Source organism: Vipera berus (assembly GCF_964194415.1).
Source record: "Vipera berus genome assembly, chromosome: 3".
NCBI classification, from domain to species: Eukaryota; Metazoa; Chordata; class Lepidosauria; order Squamata; family Viperidae; genus Vipera; species Vipera berus.
Genome location: NC_138204.1, coordinates 61,253,835 through 61,276,352, shown reverse-complemented (window position 1 = coordinate 61,276,352; position 22,518 = coordinate 61,253,835). Strand labels below are relative to the sequence as shown.

Here is a 22,518-nt window from a genome sequence, read left to right as displayed (position 1 = left end):
ATATATATATATATATATATATATATATATATATATATATATATATATATATATATATATATATATATATATATATATATATATATATATATATATATATATATATATATATATATATATATATATATATATATATATATATATATATATATATATATATGTAGATCTTTGGTCATTCGGGTTTTTCCCCACATAGAATTGGAGGTATCAGGGCAACGTTTCGACGAAATCTCATCCGTCATCCTCAGGCTGGTGGCTTCAGCTTCGTTCTTCTGGGAGAAGTGTGTGGTAGTGGCTGTTTTTTCTTCTTTTTTAAACTGCCAGAGGGGGTGTGGATGACGGATGAGATTTCGTCGAAACGTTGCCCTGATACCTCCAATTCTACGTGGGAAAAAACCCCGAATGACCAAAGATCTACATACAAGCACCCGCGAAAACCTCAGAAAACATATATATATATATATATATATATATATATATATATATATATATATATATATATATATATATATATATATATATATATATATATATATATATATATATATATATATATATATATATATATATATATATATATATATATATATATATATATATATATATATATATATATATATATATATATATATATATATATATATATATATATATATAGCCTAGCAAGGTAATCTAAATAGTTAACAGGCATTTAACACATATCTCCCTTGCTTCTCAGCTAACAAAGTGAGATAGAGCTTGTGGCCTAGAGGTTAAAACAACTGCCTAATGTGCAATCAGCTCAGGTTCGAATCTCAGAAGGGTATGGCTAACTGATGAAAACAAATAAGTTTGAAATGCATATCAGTCTCCCTTTAATTCTTTGTTAGCAATCTAATATATATATATATATATATATATATATATATATATATATATATATATATATATATATATATATATATATATATATATACATACATACATACATACATATATATATATATATATACATACATACATACATACATATATATATATATATATATATATATATGTTTAAGTATGTTTAAGTATATATATGTTGTTGTTGTTAGTTGCGAAGTCGTGTCCGACCCATCGCGACCCTATGGACAATGTTCCTCCAGGCCTTCCTGTCCTCTACCATCTTCTGGAGTCCATCTAAGCTCACGCCTACTGCTTCAATGACTCCATCCAGCCACCTCATTCTCTGTCGTCCCCTTCTTCTATTGCCCTCAATCTTTCCCAGCATTAGGCTCTTCTCCAATGAGTCCTTCCTTCTCATTAGGTGGCCAAAGTATTTGAGTTTTAGCTTCAGGATCTGGCCTTCTAAAGAGCAGTCAGGGTTGATCTCCTCTAGGACTGACCGGTTTGATCGCCTTGCAGTCCAAGGAACTCGCAGGAGTCTTCTCCAGCACCAGAGTTCAAAGGCTTCAATTCTTTGACGCTCAGCCTTTCTTATGGTCCAGCTTTCACTGCCATACATTGCAACTGCCATACATTACTTGACTATACGCACTTTTGTTGACAGGGTGATGTCTCTGCTTTTTAGTGTGCTGTCTAGATTTGCCATGGCTTTCCTCCCCAGGAGCAAGCGTCTTTTAATTTCTTGGCTACAGTCCCCATCTGCAGTGATCTTGGAGCCCAGGAAAATAAAATCTGTCACTACCTCCATTTCTTCCCCATCTATTTGCCAGGAATTGAGAGGGCCAGATGCCATGATCTTGGTTTTCTTAATGTTTAGTTTCAACCCAGGTTTTGCACTCTCCTTCTTCACCCGCAACAAGAGGCTCTTTAGTTCTTCTTCACTTTCTGCCATTAGAGTGGTATCATCTGCATATCTTAGGTTGTTGATGTTTCTTCCGGCAATCTTAATTCCAACTTTTGATTCATCTAGCCCTGCCTTTCTCATGATGTGCTCTGCATATAAGTTAAATAGGCAAGGCGACAGTATACAGCCTTGCCGGACTCCTTTCCCAATTTTGAACCAATCAGTGGTTCCGTGTCCAGTTCTCACTGTTGCTTCTTGGCCCGCATATAGATTTCTCAAGAGACAAATAAGATGGTGCAATGGTGCGATAGTTTGAACATTCTTTAGCACTGCCTTTCTTTAGAATTGGAATGTAAACTGATCTTTTCCAATCCTGTGGCCACTCTTGAGTTTTCCAAATTTGCTGGCAAATTGAGTGTAGCACTTTTACTGCATCGTCTTTTAAGATTTTGAATAGCTCAGCTGGAATACTGTCACCTCCACTAGCTTTGTTGTTGCTCAGCTTTTCTAAGGCCCACTTCACTTCACATTCTAGGATGTCTGGCTCGAGGTCAGTGACCACCTCATTGTGCTTATCAGGGACGTTAAGCTCATTCTTGTATAGTTCTTCTGTGTAATTTTGCCACCTCTTCTTAATCTCTTCTGCCTCTGTTAGGTCCCTGCCATTTTGGTCCTTTATCATGCCCATTTTTGCATGAAACGTTCCTTTCATCTCTCCAATTTTCTTGAAAAGATCTCTGGTCCTCCCTATTCTATTGTTTTCTTCTATTTCTTTGCATTGTTCATTTAAGAAGGCATTCTTATCTCTTCTAGCTATTCTCTGGAATTCTGCATTTAATTGGGCATATCTTTCTTTTTTTCCCTTGCCTTTCGCTTCCCTCCTTTCCTCAGCTATTTGCAAAGCTTCCTCAGACAGCCATTTTGCTTTCTTGCATTTCTTTTTCTTTGGGATGGTTTTGGTTGCTACCTGTTGTACAATGTTGCGAACCTCTGTCCATAGTTCTTCAGGCACTCTGTCTATCAGATCTAATTCCTTAAATCTATTTGTCACCTCTACTGTATATTCAACAGGGATATGATTTAATTCATACCTGACTGGCCTAGCACTTTTCCCTACTTTCTTTAATTTAAGCCTAAACTTTGCAACAAGAAGCTCATGGTCTGAGCCACAGTCAGCTCCTGGTCTTGTTTTTACTGACTGTATAGAGCTTCTCCATCTTTGGCTGCAGAGCATATAGTCAATCTGATTTCTGTGTTGACCGTCTGGTGATGTCCATGTGTAAAGCCGTCTCTTGGGTTGTTGGAAAAGAGTGTTTGCTATGACCATCGTATTCTCTTGACAAAATTCTATCAGCCTGTGCCCTGCTTCATTTTGTACTCCAAGGCCAAACTTGCCTGTTATTCCAGTTATCTTTTGGCTTCCTACTTTAGCATTCCAATCCCCCATGATGATAAGGACATCATTTCTGGGTGTTAGTTCTATAAGGTGCTGTAGGGCTTCATAGAACCGGTCAATTTCATCCTCTTCAGCACCGGTGGTTGGGGCATAGACTTGGACTACTGTGATATTGAATGGTTTGCCTTGGATTCGAACTGAGATCATTCTGTCATTTTGAGGATTGTATCCCAGTATTGCTTTTCCTATTTTTTTATTGACTATGAAGGCTACTCCATTTCTTCTGAGGGATTCTTGCCCACAGTAGTATACCTGATGGTCATCTGAATTAAATTCACCCATTCCTGTCCATTTTAGTTCGCTGATACCTAAGATGTTGATGTTCAGTCTTGTCATCTCTTGTTTGACGACGTCCAGCTTTCCTTGATTCATGGATCTTACATTCCAGGTTCCTATGGAGAAAAAATCTTTACAGCATCGGACTTTCCTTTCACCACCAGACATATCCACAGCTGAGCGTTCTTTCGGCTTTGGCCCAGTCGCTTCATTCTTTCTGGCGCTACTAGTACTAGCCCTCTGCTCTTCCCCAGTAGCATATTGGACGCCTTCTGACCTGAGGGGCTCATCTTCCAGCGTCATATCGTTTTGCCTTTTGGTACTGTCCATAGGGTTTTCATGGCAAAGATACTGGAGTGGGTTGCCATTTCCTTCTCCAGTGGATCACATTTTGTCAGAACTCTCTGCTATGACCTGTCTGTCTTGGGTGGCCCTGCACGGCATAGCTCATAGCTTCATTGAATTACGCAAGCCCCTTCGCCATGACAAGGCAGTAATCCATGAAGGGGATATATATAATATATATATATATATATATATATATATATATATATATATATATATATATATATATATATATATATATATATATATATATATATATATATATATATATATATATATATACCTTTATTGTCAAAGTACAACATGTGTACATTGAGATTAGCTGAGCCTCCCCCCGTGCTCTCTCCCCACAACACACAGTGACAACAAACCCTCCATCCTACCACACCATGTGAACCAACTACACCAGAGACCGGCCTCCCAAGTCAATTCTGCATAAGTTCACAGAGACTATATCCCATTTAAAAGCCTAACAGCCCATGGATAAAAGCTATTTTTCAGCCTGTTGGCTGGCTATACTCCTATATCTTCTACCGGATGGTAGGAGAGTAAATATATATATACACACACAGAGAGAGACACACACACATACACACACACATATATATATACACACACACATACATACACACGCTTGTGTGTAATTTCTAGTTTCCATCAAGACATTAATTTGACCTTATCACTATAACCCAGAATCAAGGTGTAGATTTATTCTGTTTCTGATCTCTAGCCAAGAAAGCAACTTGGTATATGGCATTTATATGACAATTTCCTAGCACTGTATGTTTTTCATTTAACATGTCAGACTTGCTGATTGTGATATGCAGCCTTATGTCAGCCTGAAGAGGATAACAATATTCCTTGTCTGCTTCTTATTTGCATGTAGATGGAAGTTGCTTAGTATAACTCGTAGGCAACGGATTACATTTTTATAGTCAGCATTCAAGAATCATGTTCTCTGATAGGGCTTCAAGGACCATGAAGATTGAGCACTTGCAGCCTACAGTGGCACATAGAAAAAAAATATACTTTAAAAAGAAATGTACAGTGTAAATCATGTTTAGTACTAAAAGTCTGTAAATGGAGAAAATAAGGTCAAATGAACTATGGAGCTAACCCCATCAATGAAATAATCTAAAATATAAAGTGGGACTAACAGTGTCTTCCTTTTCTTGTGGAATTTTTCAGCAAAAGATCTTCAGTTCTTTGCTAAGTTGCTATTATAGTAGAGATTTAATGAAATCCATACTGAGATGAAATCTGATTGGCAGAATTCTGTTCTTTCTTACAATGCTTTTCTGTCCCTGGCTTATATTTGGTGCTAAATCCACATTTATCCCCTTTTGTTCTATAGCTTTATTGATTTCTTTAAAAAAAAATCTCTACGTCTAAGAATTATAATAAAGCTGGGATATCAACTGTATCTAAAGAACAGTAACCAACGATACTATTTTTCTTTGGCTTTATAATGAATGATCTTCTAGAGCAGGGGTAGGCAACCTCGGCTCTTTTATGACTCATGGACTTCAACTCCATGAAGTCCATGAGTCATAAAAGAGCCGAGGTTGCCTACCCCTGTTCTAGAGGCATTGAGTAATGAGTTGTAAGTATAAAAAGGAACATACAATTTGGGTGAGAAAATGTGTGAACATCAGAAGTCTTGTCTGTGACATCATATATTATCACTATAGAATTAAGCCAAGGGAACCCTGCTGTGAAATTTTGGGATTGCTTATTTATATGTGAAAAAGTCTAATTGGGCATTCAGTCTGCTTTCATGAGTGGTAAAATAAAAGATGTGGGTATTCATACAAGATCCTAATGTCATGGTCCTAGGAGATAAGTAAAGCCTTGAAAATTTCTCAACATGAACCCCACATTTGCTCCAATTCATAATAAGTCCTCAGCATTTCTTTTGAGCTGCACCAGTTTCAGAATGTAGCTCTCCTAGATCTGATAGCTCAGGCTTCTTCAACTTCCCCATCTTCCAGGAGTCTGACACTTTAAAAAAAAGTTTTTAGAAACTGTAATAGAGAAAAAAGTAAAACACCATCTAATTTGAAAAGTTTCACAAGCCATCAGCTTCTAGAAGAACAGATCTCTTGTTGAGGGTTAACCTATCATAAAGATCCTGCACTTTTTTTTTTTTTAGAATGGGACACATTTGGAATGTTGGAGACATGCCACTTTGGAAGAAGTGGCCAGTCACAAACACTCATTTACACTCAAACTGGAGACACTGCTTCCTGCTACCACTTCTAGCTCTACAAAATGCTGCTTGCCACCCTTAGTTTACCTTTGCCTTTTCTCATAGGCAGGTGGATACACTTCCAACACAGCACTGGATGATGACTACTCACCCTTTTTACCTTAAAGAATGCCTTTGGAGGTCTGTTTCTAAAGGCATTCTCAAAAGTAAAAAAAATATGCTTGAGGCTGGTGCTTTGCCACTTGTTAACTTCCCATTTTTCTGAAACAAAAGCATGACAGCAAAAACAATGAAATGATATCAGGCATGATGGAAAATATTAGTTAACCCTTGCATTCTTAATGTATATTCCAAGTTTTGAGGACTCAGAATGTATCCTTCAGTGAGCTGTCCATGGTCTTAGCTGTATTTTGTTAAAGCAAAACAGGATATTGTCATTCCTCTGGTCTCTATGAGTGTTCAGCCATAGATAGATCCATTGTGATCCTCAGGCAGACCAGGACACCCTTGTTTCTAATTTTCAGTTTGGTCTGAGATGGCTTTTGTTTACGCTCACCTGCAATTTTCTGTTCATCAGGTACTCTGAAAAAAATGTTTTTTTTCAATTATCCCAAAGACACTGGTCTCATTTTTTTTAAAAATCCCATTTATATCCCGCCCTTCTCCGAAGACTCAGGACGGCTTACAATCTAAGAAGCACAAATCAATGTGCTTAGCAATAGCCTTCATTCTATGTATATGCCTGCTTATTAGGGCTTTCCCCCCCCCAAAAGCGGCATTTTACAAAGTCAGCTTATTGCCCCCAACAATCTGGGTCCTCATTTTACCTACCTCCGAAGGATGGAAGGCTGAGTCAACCTTGAGCATGGTGGGACTCGAACCTGCACTAATTGCAGGCAGCTGGTGTTACTTAAGGAGGCATTAGCCCACTGCTCCACCAAGGCTCTTTATGGAGTTGGGAATAGATTCTCATTTCTGATTTCACTTTAAAGAAGTAAAATAAAGTAGATAAGTAGAAGGAAAGAATTTTTCCTGAAAGAATTTAGGCCAAATACGTGAATAAAATATAGGAAAATTCAAATTGGGAAAATAGTGCAACTTAGGTTTATTTTATCTTTCCACATGAAGTTACCCCTAGCATGGTGTTGATAAACCTAAATGAAATAGTTAAATCACCATTGGGCTTTGTTTTGTTCTAGGTTGTTGCTTACCAGGACCTTAATTAGTCTAGTGAGATGTAGTTATTGTTTATCAGGGTTGGTGCTAATCTTATTTTTATCTTGTTTTTCCTCCAGTGTGAAAATATTTGAATCAGGGATTAGTATTCACATTTAGCTTCATCAACTGACAAGACTAGCAGATAGCCCATGGGACTTTGTAGCTACTAAATTGAGTATAGTACAATTACTATAGTCTTTATTTCCTTCTGCATCATGGTTTCCCTGTATTTTAGACAAATTTCTATTATGGCAAGTTGTCTAATTAAAAAAGGATTATAATAAAAAGCAAAACTACTAACTTTGAATAATACAGTATCCACCTTAATTCAACCTACCAAGCTTTAAAATAGCCTCCAAAGCCATACCTGAGATACAGTGAATACCAGCAGTTTGAAATGAAAAGCTGAAATGTAATAACAAAATAAGTCACCTGCCATTGGCTATTAGAAGGCTAGTAGAATGCCTTTGTAGTTCTGAACAAAGAGACTCTTTCTGCTAGTAATATTTGGGGTATATTAACTATGACTCCATTGCTGGATGAATAGGAAGCATATTTCCTTTTATTATCAAATGTGTCTAGAAAACAAAGAACAGACATAAAAGTGTAAATACCATTATCCTGATAGGAAATATTGCCTGGCAACTATACCTCTCAGAAGTAATTACTAAAGGAATGTATGAATGTGTTGTTGGCAGATTGGATTATTGAGAAATGAAAGAAGAAAAAAGAATTAGTTGATAGTTGGTCTGTTTCCACTGTCTTAATTGACTTCTACAATTCCAGAAGCTTCCAGTAAAAATATCCTGTTTACTAACAGGAATGTTTAATTGAGGGGTCTTAGCAGTTCTAAGACTTTTTCTTAGCAGTTATGGAAAAACACTTTTGGGAATATTTCCAGGTTTCAGGATGTAAATAAATTCAACTGTTTCATCTAATTATTTGACTCTTAAAAAAGCAACTAAAATGGATATGCAATAGAAAATTATCTATTATTATCTACTGAGCTGAAATAAACTTTAACTTTCATCGACGTCCTTGATATTTTCGTGTGGAATACAAGGAAGATCAAAGTGTGTGAGCAATTGTTGACTTATTGTAGTTTATTAGGATTGCAATTAAATAAACTTCTTTTCCTGAGATGAAAAGGAATGTTATCCAGTTACTGACAAAATAAATCATGGATTTTAGTAAATATTTCTTCATGTAATGTTCTTCATATAATATTTTTATATAATGGCCAGTTCCAGTTAAAGGAAATATTTTTTCTTTCTATTTTTCATCGTTTCTAGAATTTTCAATTCTTTAAGTACGGTGGGGGGAAAAATTAAGGCATGCCCTGACAGAAATCACAAAATAGAAGAGGTGGCAATAGATGGCATAAATAATTGAAGGTAATGAAAATACACAGAACAATTATTTGCTTAAAATCAAATGTTCTAAGGTACATAAAAGAAAATACCAAGACTTTTTTTAAAAGGCATCAAGGAATGATACTGTGATTTTTATTGCAAGAGTAATTTTAATCTGAGAAGTGACTCAAATATATATATACTTCATGTTTGGTATGGATTAGTTTTAAGGTGCTTTTTCATTTTACTGTTGCATCCAGTAATATTGGCATACTAATGCTGTGTCTGTTAATCTTAGGAATTCCCAAGGTCTTCAGAATCTTTTAAGGTAGCTTACTACACCCCTGTGCATCCATCAAATTCCCCCTCTGTGCTGGTATTCAGAAATATTTTGCTCTAATGTTTTGCTCTAAAGAAATGTTACTATGATTTGAGGAATTTCTGCAAGACTTTGTAATGCAAGAAAACAGCTACTGTGCACAAACAAAACACCACAAATAATTAAGAAAAAAATATTTGAAGAGGACACAGTGCCAACTCTACAACGAACCTGGTTGCAGCCATCTTGCCTTGTTCTAGGTTTCCATATAAAAGGGAGGGGGGGGACAGAGTATCCCTGTTAGTCTAAACAAGGCCAGTCTCTCACTTGGGAGAAGAGGATTAGGCGTTTTGTTAGAAAGCCTGCCAAACTGCTCTATTAGGTAACGTAGTTAATGCATAGCACTAGGGTGGGAATTTTTACTTTGTAATAGTGTAACTCTTAAGAAGGAATTTCAGACTTGGTTTCACTTTTGACTGTGCTGATATTTTGTATAGAACAAACATGTTCTTTCAGGAAGATTCAAGTCTGGGAGTTCTGATTTATTCTGTTCTATCTATCGGAACCATGACACACAGTTATAATGTCTCTGATTATAATGTTTCTGATTTTGCAGATCCCGCAGCTCCCCTGAGAATCAGGCCACTGTGTGATTTTTTCCAGTGTAAATGGGTAGCCAAAGTCCCATTCAAGAGTGGAAACATCTCAAAGAAAAACCTACTCAAAGAGTCCTTTCTTACGCGTGTTGCATGTGTGATATACATAAAAAAGGGCAGGGTTTCTATTGTGCAGTTGTGACTGCCTTTTTTGACCCTCCCCATGGACACCCCTGGGAATTACTCCACACTTTGAATTTCAGAAATGAGATTGCCACTCCTATAGCTAGTTTCCTTGTTGAAACGTATCTTTAATTTATCTTATGTATTTTCTGTACAGAAAGTTACCCTGGAATTCTATATTGACATCCATGCTCACTCCACTATGACGAATGGCTTTATGTACGGAAATGTTTTTGAAGATGAAGAAAGATTTCACAGACAGATTATTTTCCCGAAGCTGCTCTGTCAGAATGCTGAAGACTTCTCCTTCGTAAGCAACATTTCTTTTATTGCATGCCTGTTTATCTAAAAATCTCTTTAATAATAGTAAATAGGGTCTAGTCACAAAACTATAGAAATCTAACATGAGCTGGAAATTAGCCAAATATTTAAATAGTTAGATCCAGCATTTTTGCCAGAGCAGACAGAAACTTACATGATGATTTACAATGACAATTACCACATAATAACCAATAATATAATTGTTAATAATAATAATCTATGACATAAATGCTTGTACAGTACAACTACTTTAAAGGCAGTGTGACTTCAAAAGGGTTTTCAAGAAAACGATGGAAAATATCTATTGTACTTTCAAGGTTATACTGAACGTGTTGCAAGGTCACTGCTGAAGTTATTAATAAAGGTTCAATGGTAGGTTTCCCCACTTATTACATTCCAAATGCCTTTGGACTACAACTTGTGGAATGACCCGTAACAAACTCATGGGAGAAAAGAAATCCTTTTTCCAATTTCTGAAGCTTACTAACCATAGCTTTTTGCAACTTAAAGTGTGGTATATTCTTCTAAATTTTATTCTGATCCATCTTGTACACGCAGGTAGAATAAGGCAGCTTGATGTCTGCTGGGCAGTCTGTCTTGCCCATCATTTTCTCCATGGAAAACAACATTAAGGTGGAAAAGCCCCAAGGGATTGTAAACAACTAGTCCAGTCCAGCAAGTAGACAGGCAGTCCAGTGACTGCTTTGTTTAGTGATCATTTGCAGTTGTGACAGTGGTGAAAAAATAATTTGGTGACCAATGCTCACATTTGTGAACTTTGCTGGTCTGTAAAGCAAAAGAAATAAGATTGCAAACACAGTTGCAGTTTCATGCAGTGACCCCTTGACTTAATGACTGAGGTCCCAATTGTGGTTGCTAATCAAGGACTACCTGTAATGTTGTGTATGCACTGCTCTGTTTGTGTGATACATACTGATGTTAGTACTTCTTCCTTGTAGCATTGGTTAAAGAGGGCAAGGGACAGGGGTTGCTCCTCTGTCCTGGTCCTATTAGATCTCTCAGCGGCTTTCGATACCATCGACCATGGTATCCTGCTGCGGCGTCTCAGGGGGTTGGGAGTGGGAGGCACCGTTTTACGGTGGTTCTCCTCCTACCTCCAGGGCCGCTCGCAGTCGGTGTTGACGGGAGGGCAGAGATCCGCTTCGAGGCCTCTCATTTGTGGAGTCCCTCAGGGGTCGGTTCTCTCGCCTCTCCTGTTCAACATCTATATGAAGCCGCTGGGCGAGATCATTCGTGGCTTCGGGGTGGTGTATCATCAGTACGCTGATGATACCCAACTTTTTCTTTCCACCCCGAACCAACCCAGTGATGCCCTCTCCGTGATGTCCCGGTGCCTGGAGGCGGTTCAGGTCTGGATGAGGAGAAACAGGCTTCGTCTCAATCCCGCCAAGACTGAGTGGCTGTGCATATCGGCATATCGGGTTAACCAGGTTATTCCACCTCTAACGATGGGGGGTGAGGTGTTACCCCCCGTTGATAGGGCTCGCAACTTGGGCGTCCTCCTGGATTCACGACTCAATTTTGAAGATCACATAGGAGCCGTGACCAGGGGGGCTTTTGCACAGGTTCGCCTGGTGCGCCAGTTGCGTCCCTATCTGGACCGAGACGCCCTATGCACAGTTACTCATGCGCTTGTGACCTCCCGTTTGGACTACTGTAACGCTCTCTACATGGGGCTGCCCTTGAAGACCACTCGGAGGCTTCAACTGGTGCAGAATGCGGCCGCGCGAGTTGTAATGGGGGTCTCCCGATACTCCCATGTAACACCTCTACATTGCATTGCATTGGCTTCCGGTTGCCCTCCGGGTGAAATTCAAGGTGCTGGTTATCACCTATAAAGCCCTACATGGCCTGGGTCCGGGGTATTTGAGGGAACACCTGCTGCCGGCATCAAATGCCTTTCGCCCAGTGCGCTCCCACAGGGAGGGTCTGCTCAGGGTCCCGCCGGTAAGAGATTGCCGGCGGGTGACACCCAGGGATAGGGCCTTCTCAGTGGGAGCGCCTGCCCTCTGGAACCAGAACCAGCTGAGGACTGCCCCCGACCTCCGATCATTCCGCCGGGGCCTGAAGACCTGGCTCTTTGAGCTCTCGGGCCCAGGCTGAGGAGAAATTTATTTTAATTGGGGTTTTTAATAGTACAGGGTTGATTTAATTCTTTTTAAATTGGTTTTTAACTTTTGTATGGTTGTTTTTTAACTCCCTGTAAACCGCCCTGAGTCCTCAGGGAAAGGGTGGTATATAAATGCAATAAATAAATAAATAAATAATAAATAATATATGTGAACCAAGTGAAATGTTTCTGCATGCATAACTCAGGCAGCAAAATATTTTCGAGCAGCCTTGATGATGAAGATGATGAAAATGATTTATTCAATTTAATTTTTAGTTAGTCTGACTAACTAAATGGTGTTATCTACATCTTTCCTGGACCATTTCACTTGGTGTGTTACATCTACTGGGGTTAAAATAGAAAACATTGAAACCTACATCTCACAAAAATGCCTCAGAGAGTTTTGTTCTTACAACTATGCTGCATTTGCTCCTGAGGTCGCTCCTTTGTCTAGAGGCATAGCACGAAAGGGATGAACTCTAAGCTATTCCCCATGATTTTCTGGCCCAGTTTGGCAGAAGTATAGTCAGTTATGTCTCCATAACACAGTGGCCCCTTTTTCTTATTGGTTAGTACCCTAAATAACATTTCACATAACAAAATGAAATTAGGCATAGATCTCCCCAGATCACTACCTTGCAATTCGTTGATTTTACTGGACTGCAATCCTGTATGATTTTCAATACTTTTTTTGTAGGCTGTCAGCAAAAAGAAAAATCCTGGACATTTTCTCCAAAAGAAATATTTTCTAAGGAATTAAGATTCAGCTTTAAGCTAAATGAACTGCCATATTCAAAGGTGTTAAATATTATCTTTGAATAGCAGATGTCTGGGACAAACAACTGGGGAATGCTAATACCTTTCCCTGTCCCTTTGTAGAGACATAAGATGGCAAGTCTGGAAATAGCACAATGAATTAAATGGATCTTTAGCTTGATATAACAAGGCAGCTCTTCCACAAGCACAAAAATGTGTCTTTTCATGCAAGGAATTTTCATTTTCTATATTGTATTGCATTTCTTCCCAATTATATTAAACAATAGTAATTTTTTCCCCTACCATGAATTTGATGTCCCTCAATACTTTACTTTTATGATGCTGGGAGTTTAGCCAGTAAGCATTATCAGTTGATGTTTCAACTGGTGATTTGTATTTAATTATATATTATTCCAATTACAGCCCATGTTGTAATCACCATTGGTAAAGATTTAAGGGCCTGAGGAAGAAAGAAAGGAAGCTTAAAAGTCATTTCTGCCTTTTTCTTCACTGAAAAAAAAAGAATTAAAAAAACCAGCTGAGTCTGCATGTTAGAAAAAAGCAATCAACAAAGACCATTTGTCTACTGGCAGTAATACTAGTTGGAATATTCTTTCTTATCAAAGAGTACTAGAGAAAATTGTTTGCTTCTCAGGGTGTCATTTAATACAAATCTGCAAACAAATTTTGCATTATAGAATTGAGGAAAATGACATGAGTTTCTTTGTCATACTTAGATGTATATTTCCAGGAAAGTTAGAGGATCAAGGGATCAATTAAATACTTTGTTTCCAGGATTGCTAATTGTGGCCCTAAAGAGCAGAGTAGGCATACTTATAATAAAGTCCCTATAAGGTTTGATTGCAATATTATCTGGTTCAGATAGTGTTGTCTATAGTATATGCTCATTCATTTGTCAAAATAGGGATGATATACCCAATCATTTAATTAGATGCACATTTGTGTTCCCCCCCCAAAAAAAAACACCAAAAAACCCAAGCTGCAGCCACGACTGACCTGGAAGCAACATTAAGACAATAGTATCCATTGATAGCATCTCTGAAATTATTGTTCTCTCTTAAAATATCTGCTAAGTCTGATTGAGTTAAGGGACAGAAAACAGTGAGAAACTTTTGAAATGAATTCCCCCTCTACACTTCAGTTCATAACACTATTTAGCATGCATAATGCCTTCCACTTCGATGTAACAATATTCATACCATTAATAATTAGTGAGCTTTTTTTTGAGGCAAAAGGCTGGCACTAAGTCTCCTGCTACTGATATATTGGTGGCAGAATGTCACTTTTCTGGATTTTGCTTGTTGGGGGTGAGTGTAGTTTTTTGTGAAGCACCTCTGCCTGCATGAAGATCAACTAAAAAACAAATTTTGGTGAATTTGTTTAAGAAATACCCACCTGGTGATACTTTGTTTGACTATTTAATTGGACTCAGAATTAGCATAAATCTATACAAGTGTGAGGGGTTTATTTTCACTGATGGAGTGTTACTCTGAAAATAGGATTGCACAACTTTCTCTCCTTGAGTTCCTTAAATTAATACCTTGATGCTGCCTTATAATGTTCCTTATGAAGCCAGGCATATTTTTTTCAATCATGAAACTGACACAAATTGCAGTTGAAAAATAAACATTCTATCTGGGAACGTCTTCTAAATAACTGCAGACTTTCTGGTTTTATTTCTACGCCTCCAAATAACTAATTCTACACATTGAGTATTCAGAAATGTTACTATATAACATTTATTTGTGCTGCTAATGGGGAAAATGAAACAGTATTTATTAAGCCAGGATCAAACCACTATTTGTGAACATTTCAGGTTTCTTCCCTGTAAATTTGGCAAAGTATCCCAATTCTTATATTCTTCCCACAGCACAGCTCTGATATTTGAATTAAGGAGAGTATTGTACTTATTAGATGAAATTGCCTTCACAGTATAAATATGTTTAGTATTAAATAGTAATGAATCCTATAATTCAGGTTAGAACTTAAATCTCCACAAATGGCATTAGTAAATTATGAAATGTTACTCAGCAAATTTTTGTTTTCTCATCTTCTGAAGGAATGTCATGATTACATGATTAAAATAGAAATGTACGGTATTGATTTAAGGCTAATTCTCTCACATTAACATTACAATTAGAAAAACCAGCTGGACACTCTCATGCTGTCATTTAAAGGTTCATGCGATTTCACTTCCATAATTGTCTATTAACAAGAATCAAATCGATAATTAAGGCATACAAGAGACTAATTCATATTCTGGGCATTAGTTCCAGTTTCTGGCAAAATAAAGATCATTGGGATGTAGTAGGTTAAGATTCAGGCAGAGTATCTGATAATATACCTGAATTCAAACCTGTTAAATAAGAGATCCCTGAAGAGGGATCTTGAGGAACTGCAAATTCTAAAGATCCCAAAGAACTGAACACTTTGATCTACCATCCAGCAAACACGAAGTAAAGAGGAAACCAAAGAAGGAAAACATGCTTGGTTCCAGGCCAGAAAACTGACTCATACGGCTTATATTCTTCCTTTACTAATGTGTTATTCAACAGGTTGCCATTGAAAATGGCCAAGACACTGAAATGAGTACATTCTGCTGTTAAATGCCATATTATGTGGGATCAGTCATCCATTAGTTCCTTGTCCGTTTCACAGATCGTTTCAAAGTGTTGGTGCTTGGCTTTAAAAACCTGTAGAATGGCCCAGGAACAACTGTACAGTCTGCCACTGACTATGTCCATCAATTTATTTATTTTTTCTTCTGATAACCCTTCAGCCTGAGTTGAAGTTGGTGGCAACTGAGGAATAGAGGTTTTCGGCTGTGATGTCCCAACTTAGGAATTGTTTCTCCTAGGACACGACACTGGGACATTAGACCATTTAAAGATATTTTATGAAATAGTTAGGTACAGTAGGCAGAAATATTTAGTTCTGGATCTTGAATTTTCTGATTATCAACCTGTTGGTAATCTTTCTATTCTGGCAGAGGCCATAGAAAGAAGAGGAGATTAGGAGGAAAAAGTCTGTTGCAAAATGCAGCTTGATTACAAACTTGTCTATTATGTCCAACAGCATAAATAAAAGTGTAGATTTCAAACTTGAAAAGACCCCTTTTTTATTCTCTGTAGCACCAGGCTGAGTGCAAGGGAGAGGTCAAATGCCTCATGAGTCCCTGCACACCAACAAGAGAAATAAGTCCAGCCCACTTTGAATGCTTTCTTAATTCCCACTCATTTCCCTTGACCATTAGTAGCTCAGATTCCTGTAGAGAGCTTAAGCTTGCAATAAATGTTCATGTGAATTGCTTGAATTTCCCTGGTGCATGACATTCCCTTTCTCAATCTTTATTCCTATGGAAATATTTTACCTATTTTAACCAGTGACCCAACTTCAGGTTGCTACAGTGTTGATTTTGCTCCTATACACACAAATTGAATGTGTGACACAATTTATGAATGCCCCTTTAGTCCTCCCCCCCAAAAAAAAAGATAGCATAATGATCAGTTTAAGAAAAGTACAAAAGGACAATTTCTTCTTAAGGTTCCAATCAAAAAAATGTTTAAATTTTTTTTGACAAAGTCCAACATACAACATTTCAACTTCCCCAAACTCCTCCAAAAGTCATTGCCACATGTAACTGTAATGACAGAAAAGAGAAGTTATTAACTATCACTGTATCTCCTAGGATTTTTTGGATAAAGTGGTAATAAATTGCATTAAAAATTAACAGAATGTATAGGGAATAGTTATATAATTATTTATAAGTCATTAAATCTAAATTAAATCTATAAATTCAATTTTTTAAAAAATCACATTTAGTTTATCTCTAAATTTCATTCATTGTACCAGTGAGATGTTCAACTTTTAATTCAAAGGTCAAAAGCCATTCCTAAACTCTATCCTAAAGATATCGCAATGAGCAATTCAAATATTGCTACTGCATATTTTTTTACTTTTGATTTTTAATAAAAGCATTAAAAATGTAAAAATCTCTGCAAAATACAATCAATACCGTATTTTCCGGCGTATAAGATGACTGGGCGTATAAGACGACCCCCTACATTTCCTGTTAAATTATAGGGTTTGGGCTATACTCGCCGTATAAGACTACCCCTCTTCCAACGCACACCAAATAAAAATTAAAAAACATCAGATTTGATTTTAATATGGTAATTTTAATTCAAATGCTTATGACATGCAGGTGCTTAGTAGGAAAACTGTCACTTATAAACATAAGGCTGTTTGTCATCAAACATGTAAACATAAAACAGTGCAAGTGGATTAAATAATAATAATAATAATAATAATAATAATAATAATAATAATAATAATAATAATAATAATAATAATAATTAGTAGTAGTAGTAGTAGTAGTAGTAGTAGTAGTTGGAGGGGACCTTGGAGGTCATCTAGTCCAACCCCCTGCTAAGGCAGGAAACCCTATACCATTTCAGACAAATGGCTGTCCAGTCTCTTCTTAAAAACTTCCAGTGTTGGAGCATTCACCACTTCTGGAGGCAGGTTGTTTCACTGGTTAATTGTTCTAACTGTCAGGAAGTTTCTCCTTAGTTCTAGGTTGCTTCTCTCCTTGATTAGTTTCCATCCATTGCTTCTTGTCCTGCTTTCAGGTGCTTTGGAGAATAGCTTGGCTCCCTCTTCTTTGTGGCAGCCCCTGAGATATTGGATCACTGCTATCATGTCACCCCTCACCCTTCTCTTCGTTAAACTACACATACCCAATTCCAGCAACCGTTCCCTATTTTCCTAATTCACTTTTTCACTTTTCCTAATTCACTCTAAAGCTTTCCCTGCGCAGAGCCTTAAGTAACACCAGCTGCCTGCAATTAGTGCAGGTTCGCATCCCACCAGGCTCAAGGTTGACTCAGCTTTCCATCCTTCCAAGGTAGGTAAAATGAGGACCCAGATTGTTGGGGGCAATAAGCTGACTTTGTAATAATGCTGCTTGGGGGGGGGGTGAAAGCCCTAATAAACAGGCATATACACAGAATGAAGGCTATTGCTAAGCACATTGATTTGTGCTTTAAATTGTAAGCCACCCTGAGTCTTCGGAGAAGGGCAGGATATAAATGGGATTTTTTAAAAAAAAGACCAAATGGGAGATCCGCTCCAGGTTTTCCAGCCAGCCCGCCCAGTTCCTGAGTCAAATGTGTCCTTAGAGCTAAGCCGCAACTCTGGCTGCTGCCTTCCCCACCTGCCTTTGAAGTTGGGATAGACTACAGCTGCTCTTCAACTTTAGAAGGAAAGACGCCCAGACCCCAGCCTGTAAAAAATCACAGACTGCAGCTTCTTCTCCAATTGGTCCCGCTTTCCCTGCGCAGACTAAGTGGGAGATCCGCTCCAGGTTTTCCAGCCAGCCCTGTCCCTGAATTTTCAGCACCCGGCGTATAAGACAACCCCTGACTTTTGAGAAGATTTTCATGGGTTAAAAAGTAGTCTTATACGCCGGAAACTACGGTACATGTAAAAAAGGGAAATCAAAAGAAAAAGAGAAATATTACCAACAATGCCTCTCTTACCATGTTTTCCTTTCCTCTATCTCTTCTATTTATTCTTTCCTACTGGCTTTCTTTTACCATTTCTTCAGCTCTTCACTTCTTCTCAGGTTTTGCTAGATTTCTCTCCTTCCCTAATGAAATAGCAGATTTTTCTTGCACAGCCACAAGGGGTGAGCTATGACAGTGCTTAGAACTCCTTAGCTCAGGTTGGCGGGAATATGACTAGAGCTAAAAGAAAACAGAACTTCATCTACTTTGAATTAACCTGTAAGACGCTATGAGTTTTCAGATGAGAAACGGTGAAACTAATTGAAGGCTAAAAATACAGATATTTCTAGCTAGGTAGGTATTTCTGAATTACAGTGTCCCTGTATACCTTCACTTATCAAGGTCTGCCATGTATTGATATGTATCAGTTCGTTTGAAGGCCTAATTCCAAGAGACAGGAGTTTTGTGCTAAAAAAACAAACAAACCTGTATTCTAGTTTTCTCAGGCTCTGATTCCTGACAACTGTGCTACTGCATGGAATGAAGCAGCGTATGGCCTAGTCTGAAAAGATATTTGACCTCAAGGGAATTTGATGGGAAGAGAAGTCTTTTATTGCATTGTCAGTAGTTCACATGTATTCTAGAAAAAGAGTTTTCTCAGCCTTGGTGGTGTTATTTCTTCACAGTATGATCCAAGCCATTCCTGCTTTGGAGGAATACACTATAGCGGTTCAGGGTAGAAGCAGAAAAAATAGATTAAATGCCATAGTTATGACATACTTATCATAACACACGGAGCCTTTTTTAATAACTATATGCAATTTAGAAATTTAGAAATTGCATATTGTTTAAAACAACTCTCAAACTCTAGTAAAATATAATAATCTTTTTTAGACTATGGAGCAGAGCAAGGGAACAGGAAACACTTGAGAGATAAAAAGCAATGTCCCAAAGGCGCTTTTTCACAAAGAAACTTCTTGGATGAGAAGCGAAATGTCTTCAAAGAGAAAAAAAAAAGTCCAGTTGCCTCATGAAAAAGCGCCTTTGGGACAACCAAGACCGGGGTGACTGAGAATCTCTATAGACATAAAAAACAATGTGTTAAAGAATCACGCCTTCAACCCTTATAAAAGATCACAGAGCAGTGATATAACTTCAGAATTTTTTCTTTACATAGATACAATATTTCTTTAATACTAAATATTTACATGATCCTTGGAGTCTTAGAGCACTTGGGTATCAGAATCACTGAACTGCAAACAATAGAGCAGCAATTAAACATGTGGAGGAACAAAACAAGGAACAGGTTCCTAAAGCATTTATCTCATTTCTGCAGTGAAGGTCAGCTTGAAATAACACCTAAGTCTTTTAATGAATGCATGGCAACATTGAGATAAAAATGTGTAGCATTTCATCTTCTGCCTTGATATCTTTCCAGTCTTATAGATTTGCTTCTGTATGCCCAGACCTAATTAAAAAATAAAATATGACAATTCTTTTAATATGTATACAAAAACCTATAAACAATATAGAAAGTGGCAACAATTTTAATAATTATAATTTCAGCAAATTGTCTCCTTAGAAGCTAATCTTAAAACTTAATTTTGGGAGGTGATGCATACCTGTAATTGCATGTCCCAAGAAGTTCACAGTGGATTGGGTCACAATGCTAGAGGAGAATATGGTTTAACCTCCTGGTTTCTATGTTCCCAGTGAATATCTTCTACAAGTTATTATTTATTTTACACACAGCTCTATTAACATTCTTGCAAGGAAACTGGTTTAAGTTTATTTGTTCTTTTGTTTTTTTAACATGCATCAAATAACTCTAAGAAAAGCACTGCGGGGCTATTCAGATGTGCTCACGATTGCATCAGAAAATTGATGACTTATTTGGAGTTTATGAAATGGAATTGGGAAGAGTAAAACAAAAGAATTCATTTAAAAGTCCATAACCATAGAAGACTTAATGTAGTTCATGCTGGATCTCTATCAGATATATTACATAAGAGCTATTCGTGAAATTCTTAAGCAAGTCAAAATTTTTCAGAAATGTGATTTGGCAAATAGAGTTCACCTAACTTCCTGATAGGTGGAAAACTTTCTCAGTGCAAAAATCCTGTTTCATCTACTTTCATCTTTTTCTTACCAGTCAAGCACTTCCTTCAATCGAGATGCAGTTAAGGCAGGGACAGGACGTCGCTTCCTTGGAGGCTTATTGGATGACACTTCTTATTGCTATACACTGGAAGTCTCATTTTACAGCTACATAGTTGGAGGAACCAGTTCTACAGTCCCATATTCAGAAGAAGCTTGTATCCTTTAAAGAAATTTCTCTTTGCCCTGACAAGATCTAGAAACTGAAGGTAAACCAGATCCTTAATAATTAGTGTTTGTAACGACTCTATCTTAGGAATTGGATTAATAGAGTGACGTGTCTTAGAAAAATTATTAAATGAGGTTTCCCATGCAAAAATTTCTCCTACAGGGAACTTCACCTTTAAAAGGTCCTCCTGGGAGGGTTTGTCAAGGTTCACCTACCAAACCAGAAATATTTTTTCCTTTGTGCTGCCTGTCTCTTTCTGCCCTCTGTTGGCCCTTTGTGCCTCTTTGTGCAATGTGGATCCCCAAATTTACTGAGAAGGTTTTCAGGAGGAGTACAAAATACATGTGAATTAAAGAGAGGGAGACAGAAAAGGGACAGGAAATCTTCCTATTAGGAACTGCCTTGAGTTATCCTTATATATAAGATTATTTAAGCTGTTCTCATATCCTTTGGGACAATATATTGTGGAAACAAATATATCCCCCATCTGCTCATTCTTCATGCAAGCAGAATGATCTAAATGTATACCACATTGTGTGAGAAGTGGTACATTTGTTATCTCTTAAATCTCTTCTGAGCTTTGGTCAAAGTTGCTAAGAAACAATTTTAGTCTGTGGGAGAAAATGCTAATGAGTATTCCAGAAAGGCTATCTTTCTTTTGATTGTGTTCTCTTTTTCTCTCTTTCTTGAAAAAACACCCACATTATTATTTTCTCCCCCTTTGAGGGGTGAGAGCGGATTGGCCTATTTATGTGCTTGCAGGCTCAACTGATACAGATGTAACTACATCCCTTTTGCTTCATACAATATTGCTATCAGACAGCCAGAGCAGAGAATAAAATGTAGATAGGAATTATTGTATTTTGTGGTGATGTTCAGAATGGCTGAGGCTGCAATTTGATTTCCATAAACGTAACTGATCTGCAATTCCAAAACTATCACAAGCTGATTTGACCAGGTGGATATGGAAAATATAAGCTTAATAATCCTCATATTAATGCCGAGAAAGGTGTCCTGTCTCTCTGTAATGTCCATTTCTAAGAAGAAAATTCTCATTTTCCCTAAACTGTAGTATGATAATCATGTTTGCAGAACACTTCACAAAATCAGCTATCTTGGATAACTCTGATAAACTGGTAGCATATAGACAGAAATGACAAGGCTGGACATTTTTTTCGGAGTGGGTGGGTCCTCCTAGCTGTCATTAAAAGGCAGGGAGGCTGTCACAGCCTGTCTGTTGTGTTTTTTTAAAATCCTTCAGATTAAATCCCAAAGGGGGAAAAAATCCAGGTGGTGACACTTTTATCGAATTGGGAGTGGAGTGAACTTACCAACTTCAGCACCAGTGTCTTCCATCTCTTTATTGTTCCCTTGTTTCCTTACAGGCAGCCTTTGGCTTACGACCATAACTGAGCCCAAAATGACTGCTGTTAAGTGAGACATTTGTTAAGTGAGTTTTGCCCCATTTTACTCTTGCCGCAGTTGTTAAACGAATTGCTACAGTTGTTAAATTAGTATCGTGGTTGTTAAGTGAATCTGGCTTCCCCATTGCCTTTTCTTGTCAGAAGGTCACAGAAGGTGATCACATGACCTTGGGGCACAGCAACGGTCATAAATAAGAGTCATTTGCCAAGCGTCTGACTTTTGATCACATGACTATGGGGAAGCTGCAATGGTCATAAGTGTGAAAAACAGTCATAAGTTACTTTTTTTTCAGTGCCACTGTAATTT

At 37.6% G+C, this 22,518-nt stretch overlaps 1 protein-coding gene across 1 annotated transcript in view; it reads left to right on the top strand.

Moving 5' to 3' along the window:
* The window catches only part of BEND5 (BEN domain containing 5), a gene marked incomplete at its 5' end in the record, with an annotated part of 887,332 nt that overhangs the window by 797,234 nt on the left and 67,580 nt on the right, over positions 1-22,518 (top strand). Inside the window, 2 exons of the mRNA XM_081323189.1 lie at positions 9,883-10,035; positions 20,614-20,776. Of these exons, the coding sequence (XP_081179315.1) occupies positions 9,883-10,035; positions 20,614-20,776 (316 nt within the window). The remainder of the gene's footprint in view (positions 1-9,882; positions 10,036-20,613; positions 20,777-22,518) is intronic.